The 10,846-nt window shown below is 33.9% G+C and overlaps 1 protein-coding gene and 1 long non-coding RNA gene across 2 annotated transcripts; both read right to left on the bottom strand.

The window, feature by feature from the left end:
- Window positions 1–280: 280 nt before the first annotated feature.
- LOC131010060 (gibberellin-regulated protein 9-like) lies at window positions 281–1,114 on the bottom strand. The gene is made up of 4 exons (XM_057937454.1): window positions 995–1,114; window positions 749–805; window positions 599–656; window positions 281–519 (listed from the first exon to the last, which is right to left on the bottom strand). The coding sequence occupies exons 1-4, from the start codon at window positions 1,037–1,039 to the stop codon at window positions 413–415; spliced, it is 267 nt and encodes an 88-aa protein (XP_057793437.1). The 5' UTR covers window positions 1,040–1,114; the 3' UTR covers window positions 281–412.
- Window positions 1,115–3,458: 2,344 nt separating this feature from the next.
- Window positions 3,459–5,146, bottom strand: LOC131010059 (uncharacterized). The gene is made up of 3 exons (XR_009096465.1): window positions 4,517–5,146; window positions 4,370–4,440; window positions 3,459–3,726 (listed from the first exon to the last, which is right to left on the bottom strand). It is a non-coding gene; the product is annotated as an uncharacterized LOC131010059 (long non-coding RNA).
- Between the last annotated feature and the right edge of the window lie 5,700 nt (window positions 5,147–10,846).

Here is a 10,846-nt window from a genome sequence, read left to right as displayed (position 1 = left end):
TGTTATTGACAAAATCAGTTGGAAAGGTCAATTGTCGTGTTCGAAAATGATATTTCTAATTTTTTTTTATATAAATAATTTCAAGACAAACCCATCTCATATATGACTTAATTTGATGTTGATTTTGTCTATTTAATTGCTGATTTGGTTCTTTGAAATGACAAATCGAGTGAATAGTGTCAATTATTTAGATATTATGTATGTGCCCAACTATGCATGCCCCACAATTAAAGTCTTAATAGTGTGATTTATGTGTACGATTACTGTTACAATTTTCCACTCATTACAATACCGCGTACCTGTCTTATTTTTTACTAAAACATTATTCATGTCAATCTAATAGTTTTCCCATACCAATTTATTCCAAACATGAAAATCCAACAATTTCATTTCATAATCAATGTGTAAATTCTCAAGGGCACTTAGACTTTTTCCTGCAGCAGCTCCGGCAAGCTCGACGGCACTCGGCTCTCCGCCTTGACTTATTGCGACATTTTCTTTTGCATTTTTTTAAGCAATCTGCAACACAGTATAAAATTAGAAATGTATGTTTCAAATCGACAAGGATCAATATTCAAAAGATGATTTCATTAGTTACCACGATTTGGAGGTCTATATTTGTTGATATGACTGATCGAATCCCCTTTTGCATCCTCCTAAAAAAGTTTGTGAAAAAACAAAAAATAGATATTTTGATATATCCAAAGCAACATGCATTAATTAAACGAAATATTCGAAGATGATTTACTGCTTGGGACAGAAATTTATCTGTAGCTCCATTGACTGATTCTGCCTCAACGAAATCCTGAAAAAGAAAAAAAAAAATGAAAAATAAACAAACTTAGCAAACTATATATAGTTTCTAACCATACTTGATTTAATTTGTTTTCAAAATTCTTGTCATTTTTTTATTAATTCAGACAACTATATGAGAGGCAATCGAAACGGGCTCGACCCTAACAATATTGATGGGAGCATTTCTTGTCAAATTAACCTGTATGAGTAGAAGGGAGATCAGCAAAATTGGCAGTAGCTTCATCTCAGAAACACGAATTTACAACAGAACTTAAAAAGAATTTTTTGTTTTTAGCTTGTGAGAGAATACATACATACATATATACCTATTTATAGACATCTAGCTAGTTCTGTTATTTCTATCCATTTTTTAAGGTTCACAGGAAATGATCCTTTACAAAATCATAATCTTCGTGTGACATAAAGTACCGAATAAAATAATTAGATAAAGAGTCCCCTCTGATTTTTCTTCGAATTTTTTTAGGTGTAGTCTTATGCTGATCTAATAACTATATATATTTGCTCCCATAAAAATTAAGGGTGCGTTTATTTTAATGGAAAAGAGAGAAAAAATATTTTTTCACTCATTTTTCATCATTTTCACATGTTTATACTATGATGAAAAATTTTCTTCGGTCAGGGTGGAATATTTTCTCGTGCAGTTCCTTTTCACTCATTTTCTCTCCAGTGTTGGATAATATTATCTTAGGGTTGGGGTGTGAAATTACTTTCAAACATTTTCACATCTTTTCATCTCTAGTAAACATATGATAAAAAATGAGAAAAAAATAATATTTTTCTCATTTTTTCTTATTCACCATTTTCCAATGAAAATTTATTATTATCTCATATTTTCTTATTCATCATTTTCCAATGAAAATTTAGCACATAAACACACCCTAAAAATAAAACAGTACTACTTCATTACTAAAACATACAAAATTGAAATTGAAGAAAAAATATATAAGCAAATAAATAAAATTGAAAGTGAGACATCAAGTGTGGTACACTGGATCTCATTCCAATTAGTGGGACCAATTTCATTATTCTCTAACAATTATGTATTAGAAGCAACATAAGAAAATCAGCAGCAGTCAAGTTGCATATATATATATATATATGAATAAGAATTTGATTAGAGGGAGGCCATGAGCTGGTGCCGGGGACCTATTATGGAACACTAACATCTTTTCATTTGGAATGACCTTTTGAAATCTGAAGCTTGTCACCAAATTAGTATTGCAAGTTTGGCATAGTCTCTCCCGGGACAAATTCTTGACCCCCCTCCAAATGGAACGAACGTATAAGGCAGCGGTCCGCTACCCTCAAACCGCGATGGATCAAACTTCTCCGGCTCCGGGAAGTAGTCGGGGTTCATGTGGGATGAATGGATCGTCCAGAATACCTGCAGGTTTGTGATTTTCGAGCTGTAGACGAAGAGGAAAAAGATGAAACGAGATATATATATAGTATACGTACCTTCCATCTGCGTAGGTGAATTCGGTTGTGGTGGGATGCTAGCCTCAGAGATTCACGAATACTTCATCTTTCCCACATCCTCCCACGTCACCAGCTTATCGGGGCCTTTGGATTTCGCAATCTCCATTTCTTCTGTGATGAATAACAACATAAATCTCCATAACTACAATTTTTTTCCAACGTTTGGAATTTTTAAATAATAAATGTGAGTTGGGAGCATTTCAATAATAAAGTGCTAATTAAAGTTAGGGACCGAAAATATACTTATAACACTTTTTGCCCTAATTCCAAACTTGAGCCCTAGCCCTAGCCCTAGGCAATATATATTGCACCTTTCGATCACCTATGTCCAAGGTCGGACGGCATATATCCTCTATCCTAAACTCTATGTCTCATCATTCGTTTCCCATAATAAATTCTAATATTTTAATAATATTTATTATTAAATAAATTCTACTATTATACTATGAATCCTAAGTAATCTCTATTATGCAAGGATACCATAATTTTAAAATATGATTAATTTAAATAATACTATGTCTCATTAATCTTGACATATTTTTCTTTTTGGTTTGTTCCATCAATCTTGGCATGCTTCCATTTAAAAAGAGGATAATAATACTTTCTCATTTCCTCGTGATGACTCAAATACCTGACCTAATAGTTGGAGGAAAAACGTTAACTGAGTTAACGTTGCGCTTCATTTACTACAAGAAATTAAGGGTTTTAGCCACACATAGATGTGTGGCTAAAAGTATATTTATGTGTCACTGTTTCTTTTTACCCACACATAAGTCAAATGTCAACATGTGTGGATAAAACTTTGTGAAGAAAGGGTATTATCCACACATATGTATATGTGTGGGTAAATCACCAAACATTTACCTACACATATATACGTCACGAATAATACATTTTATGTGTGGGAAAAGATATGTATGATATACTGCAGCGATGATGTGGAAATGACATGGCATTTACACGACGTGGCAAATTTTATGTGTGGGTAAATCATCAAATATTTACCTACATATATATGTCACTAAAGGTATATTTATATGTGTGGAGAAAAATATTTTTTTAGTAATTGAATTTTAGAAAAAATATTACTATTTTCAAATATTATAACCTTTTATTAGTCAATTATAATCATAATTATAATTATAATAAAAAAATCAAAAATCAAAAATCAAATACTCAACACATTAAATATAACAAGAATATCATACAGAACATTTACATAAAAAAATATTTAACAAAATCAAAGTACAAGTATGAAATTACTAACTACATATAATTTTTAATGTCTAAATTACTAAGCACTTAATCTACAACTCGAAATTAATCTAGGACTCATAATTTTTCTTCAAGCTCTTGATCAAAAAGCAACTCCATTGTACATTGGAAGAGTTGAACATTGATTAACCATCGTGACAACTTTTTCAATGACTCCTGCCAAGATAAAAGAAACAAGATATTAGTCAACATACACAATTTAACATATTTTAAGGTACAAATAACAAAGTTAAAATAACATATTTTAACATATAGAGGATGAATAAATTAAAGACTTCAGATGAGGGGATGAGTCGAATAAAGACTTGACAAGGACTTGGTATATAGAAAAATCAGTACACACGAATCATATTATTGGGAGTTCATGATAGTATGTAGAATTTAGTTTACGAGAGTCTTTATTTCAGCGATTCTCCCAAAAAAAGGTGGAACCCAAAGGACATACAAAGTAGTGCCTGAACCTAATCAGCCCAGCTAATATAGGGGGAAAAAAATACTTATCCACTAAACAACAAGGCAAAATGAAACTGACTAACTGAGACATAAAGAGGAAGAAAAGCATACCATTAGGAAACTAAAATATAAAGGGGAAACTGGATAAAGATGATTCCAGTTGAAGAAAGCATTAAGGATAAAAGACAATCAGAGTCACATTTCAATGTTAAAATTCATACACACTTAAGTATAATAATGAGTTTTCCAATCAGAGGATTAGGTCAAAAAATAGTTCAAGTTTAGAGTTGATGGTTAGTAGTAAAAATGATGGAAAACGGATTAAAACCAGACTGCAGCTTTTTACCTATGATGATCTCCATCGCAGCTGAGCAAGCAGATAATCTTTAGCAGTTCACTGATCCGTTCCCTTCGATTCTGCAACATTAAATCTAAATCAATTAATTAAAAGCAAGCATTCTTGATAATTTTGGTCATGGATGAGTAGTGAAACCTTAGCTGCAACACTTTGTGGATCTTTGGATTCTGCTGCAGCCTTGGGTTTCGCCTTTCTCTCCCTGCAACAACCAACCAAATTCAACCTCTCTCTTTAAACTCCAACGATTCCAACGGGCCTATAGAACGCCGTGCTGCGTGTTCTAGCCTGGACGCGTGCGGCGGCTGATGGAGCAGAGCAGCGTGCGGCGGTGCTTGGGTGCAGAGCGGCGGGCGACGCTAGGGCGCAGAGCGGCGGGCGACGCGCTAGGGGGCTCAGCGGCGAGCGGCTCCAGGGTTTTGATCCCTAGTGAAAAGGTGAAAATGGAGATGGAATTAGCGTGAATTACACTTAGGTTAATTAGTAGTGGAAGCGAGAGAGTTTTGGTGGGGATGTGAAGTGGAGTAGTGGGAATATTAATTAGAATAGTATTTAGTGGGAGTTTTAGAAATTGGCGGTAAAATGAAATAATTTTGTAAAATAATTTTCTTATGTGAGTAAAATAATTTTATTTTTTAAATTAATTTTAAATTTTGAACAGATAATTATAACATACAAATTATTTTGAAAAATAAAATAAACTAAAACAATCCACATTAATTACTTAATAAAATCATGAATTTAAGAATATAATTTTTTAACAAATTATTTTCTAAAAAAAATACTAATACAAGTGAAAAGGAATATGCTATACAAATTTAAATTGAATTTGTGTTTAAATTGAATTATGTTGCATTCAATTTAAATTGAATGCAACATAATTTTTTTAACTACAATATATAAATGTTAATATATGAGTTATCAACCAAGCACATATATTTGATACATATGTGTATCTAACACTATAGTAATTTTTCACATTAAATAATGTTTAAGCAAAAGTTAAATAAAATAAAAAAGAAAAGAAATATAATCAATGGTAAAAAAAAAATGTGTCACTAAAATGTTCATCTCACACTTTAATTGTTTGCCAAATATATTAAGAGAAACAAAAAAAAAAAAAATGTGACTAAATCGTTTTACCCACACATAATAAAATGTCTTAAACTATTTAAAATCGTATACTGAATTTACCTACACATATTCAATTATGTGTAGGTATTTTGCCACACATAATTATGTGTGACAAATTATGTGTGGCTAAAACTTCCATGTTAGTATTAAATATATTAAGAGTTAAACGGAAAATAAAAAATAAAAAAATAAATGTGACTAAATATTTTTACCTACACATAATTACATGTCATTAACTATTTAAAACTGTCTAATGAATTTACCTACACATATTTAATTATGTGTGGGTATATTGCCACACATAATTATGTGTGGCTAAAACCCTTATATTCTTGTAGTGATTCGTTCTGGAATTTAATGGATTTCTATGGATTTTAAAAGTCTGGGTGTATTCGTTCTAGACTTTTAAAAGTATGCAGAAATATGGGTGTATTCGTTCAAGACTTTTAAAAGTCCATAGAAATCTGGGTGTATTCGTTTCAGACTTTATAAAATCCATACAAATCTAGGTGTATTCGTTATTCCATTGACTTAAAATCCGGAGTGACTTCCATGGATTTCATCCAAAAAATACACACGACGAAATCCGGCCAAGAACCACGAGAATTAAAATCCATGAAGTTTTAAGCGAGCGCTGAGTTCCAGCGCCCGCGGCCAAGAAGCCAGCGAGCCCTGGACTCAGCCACCGTTGAGAGAGTCCAGCATACGCTCTATTTCTTCTTCTCGGAAATGCTTATGCAAACAACCGTCGCCGCCTCCGCCTTCGCCTCGCCGGTTGGGTGCCGGTACTTATATACCTCCAAGAATCCGACGCAAAACCCCTCCTCATTCTCTATCACCAAAACCCCCTTCTTACCTCCTCTCGATAGGGGATTTCATCTCTGCGGCATATCAACAAACACTTGGCGCTATAACAGTAATGGTAGCAGTAGATCAATAACGCCATCTGCCACTTTGGTGGAGGCCCCAGTATTGTGGGCCGGCCGCCTCTGCATTTTCTATGTTCCTTTGAAAACTGGGTTGGCTGGATCTGCCGACAATCCAATCGTTTCTGGTACTTCATCTGAGTGTGTGTGTGAAGAAGTGGTAGACAAATACTGTCTCCAATCAATTACCTGCCCTCCTGTATCTGACTTTGTGCCATAAACTTGAATTTTGGTTCATGTTTTCTGGTTTGCATAGTTGTGTCTTGTGACATTAGTGAACATGAGTATAGATCCCATAGCATAACATAAAGTACAGAACATGAGAAGAAGAAATAGAGCGACGGTTGTTTCCAGCGCTTGCTGGATTCCCAGCGGTCGTTGGGTTTCCAGCGGTGCTGGGACTCAGCGGACGTTAGTTTTCATGGATTTCAATCCAGAATTATCCCTAAAGTCTTCGAAAATCAGTGAAATCCAACCACGAATTCTTTGAAAGTCGTCTGAAATCTATGTGAATTCCATGGAATTTAAATTCCATGGACTTTTTAAAGTCTGTGGAAATCCACAACGAATACACCCCCTAAATATGAGTCTACATTCTTTACACTACAATTTCGCAAAACAAATGTGTCATGCTTATTAGAATGGATGGAGTAATATTTGAACTAAATAAATTACAAATTAAATACACAAAATAATTGGACTTGTAATCCGTAGGTAATAATTGAAGATAATGGACTACTCTAGTACATCCCATATATCAAAAGGAAATGTTAGTTATCAAATAAAAAGTGAATATACTAATCATTTTTTTTTATATAACTAATATCCCTTTAATAAAAATGTTTAAAAAATAATTTGAAAATGAATAATTGGAAAACGAAATAAAAAACTCCCTAATTTTCTACCCTTACAAGTTCTATTTTTATCTATATGGATACAATTTTCTATTAATAATATACTACTTCCGTCCACGATATTGTTTCCACTTTTGTTATTTTGGTTCGTCTACAATATCATTTCCACTTCCATTTATTGGATCCACATAACACTTTATTTCCCTAGTGGGATCCAAACTTCACTCACACCAATACCCACATTATTATCAATTACTATCCACCATTTTCTTAAAACTCGTTCATAATGAGGAAACGATATCGTGGAGGGTGGAAGTATATTTTTTATTAGAACACGATATGATGCTCCCTCTAGCTATAATCATAATATTTTGAAATTGAAGGAAAAAAAATTGATAATAGAGGATCCCAAGCAGCAAATAGAGACGATCGATCCGATTCTCACCTTCAAAAACTTGTTGATAAATGTGTGGAAGTTGAGCAAGATAATATATGACAGCAGTTATAGTATAGGCAGTGGCCTCGTAGCTACCCAGCAGCAAACCAAGAAAGAAATTAGCAATCTTCCTATCACTCAGATGTTTGCCTTCTTCATCAGTTAAAAGCAGCAGCTTCGAAAGCCAGCAGTCTCCTCCCTCGCTCCTTCCTCCTCCTCTCCTCCACGATCCTCAATAGCTGGCCCCTCACCGCCTTGCCTCCTCTGACGCCGCGGTTGAAGGCTGTCCCAGGCAAGTTTACAGGCAGGGAAATAAGCCCACTAGCCATCTGAGAGAAGGGCTCCAACAGCTTCTCCATGAACACCCTACACGCCAACGCAAAGGAGTAGGCCATTGACGATGGAAGAGCCTTTACTACTGAGCTAGGGTTCCACGTGAGCCAACGAGTCCATCACCGCTATGTATTGTTTCAAGGCGTTCGGCTTCAGAAATTCGTACTGGAATCTGTGGAATAAGGCCATGGATTCCTCATAGCTGTCCCCCTCGGATCTCGGGAACCAAACCTTCTGTAACGATGGAGGCAGCCAGGGGGTGAGGAGTTTATTATCGTTGGTGAAAACAAACTTGTTGCCTTTTGCACCGCAGAAAACCACTAGATTTTCCCCCAACAACGAATTTGGATAAGCCTACCAAGGCCAGCTCCACGGTTTCTCCGAGAACTGGCCAGCCCTTGGAGCCGGGAAGTAGGTTTTTCAGATCGTCGGAGCTCTTTTCGGGGGTGAAGAAGATGAGATATAGATAGAGAGGGAGAAGTAGAAGAGGAAGAACATAAAGAATGAAGGTCGTCATTCTTTGTTTTGCGATCGACTACAGCTGGTGAATGAATGTGTGTGATGAAGTTAGTATATTATATGTATAGCAGTGAAGTAAAAATAGAAATAGTCAAATAACTGAATAATTTAAGGGTGAGACTAAAACAAATTATCTACTCTTCGATCAATACAACAACAACAACAAAATTTACAATTTAAGGACACGTAGGATAAAAGTTTTAACTGTTCAATACAAATAATCATCAGTTAAAAAGTCAATATATCAAAATATTCATTTTTATATAGCAAAAATAAATAATGTTTAAAATGATAAAAAAAATTAAATGTAAAAAGATAAATATCCATGAGAAATGAATTCCTCACTTTGAAGATAAAAGTAAAGCTATTGATTTGATCCGGCGATGTGATCCAGTCAACTTAATTAATAATATCACAATATTCCCTTTGGGCAACTTTCATTGTGCTCTGTCTGTGGCACTCGAGAACTTGTGAATTGAAATTTTAAGTTAAGTTGTCGGATAATAGCATCAATTCAATTGGCCATGGTATGTATGCCCTCGAGATCTTATCCTTCTCTATTTCTCTTCACGCAATCGTTGGATTTCAATTTTTGACGAAAGGCGACTCAATCTAATGGTTTTGGATCTTTAACCCGAGTTCAATTGAAAACCGATATATTCCAACCAATTGTTTGATGAAATGCTTCATCGTCTCCAGATATGTTAGCGCAGCCCTCTGCCTAATAGTCGAGTGAATTGCCACAATTTTGAGATGTTTGGATGATTAATGTTATAATTAAATTCGCAACCAACTCGATAAATTCACAACTGAATTGTTAGTGTTCGTTGTAAATTCTAATTTTAAGCTTGAAATTCACAACTAATTGTCTTAGTTGTATATATATTCGAATTTTAAAACTACCTATTTACAACCACCTCGACAAAGTCACACGTTGCAAGTGTTGGTTGTGAATTCGATTTTTAAAACTCGAATTCACAGCTAATTATCTTGGTTGTGAATTCGAGTTTTAAAACTAAAATTCACAACTCGAATATAAATGATTGGTTTGTTAATTCGAGTTTTAAAGCTACAATTCACAACTACAAATAATCTTCATTGTAAATTTGTGTTTTAAATGTATAATTCACAACTAGAACTAGTCATGCATGGTTGTGAAATCAAGCTCTAGCTTAAAAGCTTGAATTCACAACTAAAAAATTAATGGCATAGATAATTTTAAAGTTTTTTATGTGAAAGTAAAATGGTAAGTGTGTGTACTTTTAATTTAAGTTTTTCTTTAGTAGATAATTTATTCTTACTATTTCAACTTGGACATTTTTAAAGTCCACACTTAATTAAGGGCCAAAATATGAAGGGAAAAAAATCAATAATTTATCATTTTTTTCATTAAACAAGGAATTTACAATAAAATATTGAGTTTTCCGTATGAAATAATGGATTTAATATATTTTCTATATATGTATTTCTAGCTAGGGCGAGCTGAAATTCTCGATTGCTTTCTATCTACAATGAATGCTCTTTACTCCGAAAGTATGATGTTTTGGACTTTAGCAATAATAGAGAGAGGGAGATATCTATATTGTCCTGCATTTAAGATCATTAATTAATTTTGTTTGGCGCAGGCTTATGAGATAATCCACTCGTTTATTAGCTAGGGAGTAGGGAGTGCAGTAATTGTGCTTCCTTTACCTATTTTCTTTTTAATCATGAATCATGCATGGATTCATAGCTACGCGCATGCACTAGATTCGCAAATTAAAGTTCACATTTTCATAATCAAACATCAATATGAAACAACATATATGAGGATGGAGTTGAATAGGAAAGCCGTGTGTGAGCCGGTGCACGAGAGAGAAAGATAAAGGATCCGGTGAATCTATCTTTCACTTTTATGAGAATGATAATTGATATCAATAAGTAGTAAAATCTTTATAATACACATTTACCAACGGATTTGTCCCGAGGAAAATTCCCGCGTAATTGCCGACGGAACAGACAGCTTTCCGTCGTTACGATATTTATTGATAATAATTTAAAATTTAAAATTAAAAAGAAAGACGAAAATATTTCCGTCGGTAATACCGATGGACTATAAGCCGTCGGTAAAGAGGTTTTTTAAATTTTCTGAGTATTTTAATTACAAATAACGACGAAAACTTTTCCGTCAGTATTACCGACAGATATTATTCCGTCGTTAAATTATTTATTTTCTGAAATCTTTAATTTTTTTAATTGAACTGGGTGACGGATATAGATTCGTCGA

The sequence above is a fragment of the Salvia miltiorrhiza genome, chromosome 2 (assembly GCF_028751815.1).
Source record: "Salvia miltiorrhiza cultivar Shanhuang (shh) chromosome 2, IMPLAD_Smil_shh, whole genome shotgun sequence".
NCBI lineage: Eukaryota > Viridiplantae > Streptophyta > Magnoliopsida > Lamiales > Lamiaceae > Salvia > Salvia miltiorrhiza.
This window is presented reverse-complemented; position numbering and strand designations above follow the sequence as displayed.

Excerpts from the sequence above, each read along its gene's own strand:
- LOC131010060 (XM_057937454.1), bottom strand. The coding sequence starts at position 1,039 with ATGAAGCTACTGCCAATTTTGCTGATCTCCCTTCTACTCATACAG. Across the intron at positions 806-994 it reads TCTCCCTTCTACTCATACAG|GATTTCGTTGAGGCAGAATC; the intron begins GTTAATTTGACA and ends TTTCTTTTTCAG. Across the intron at positions 657-748 it reads ATAAATTTCTGTCCCAAGCA|GAGGATGCAAAAGGGGATTC; the intron begins GTAAATCATCTT and ends AAACTTTTTTAG.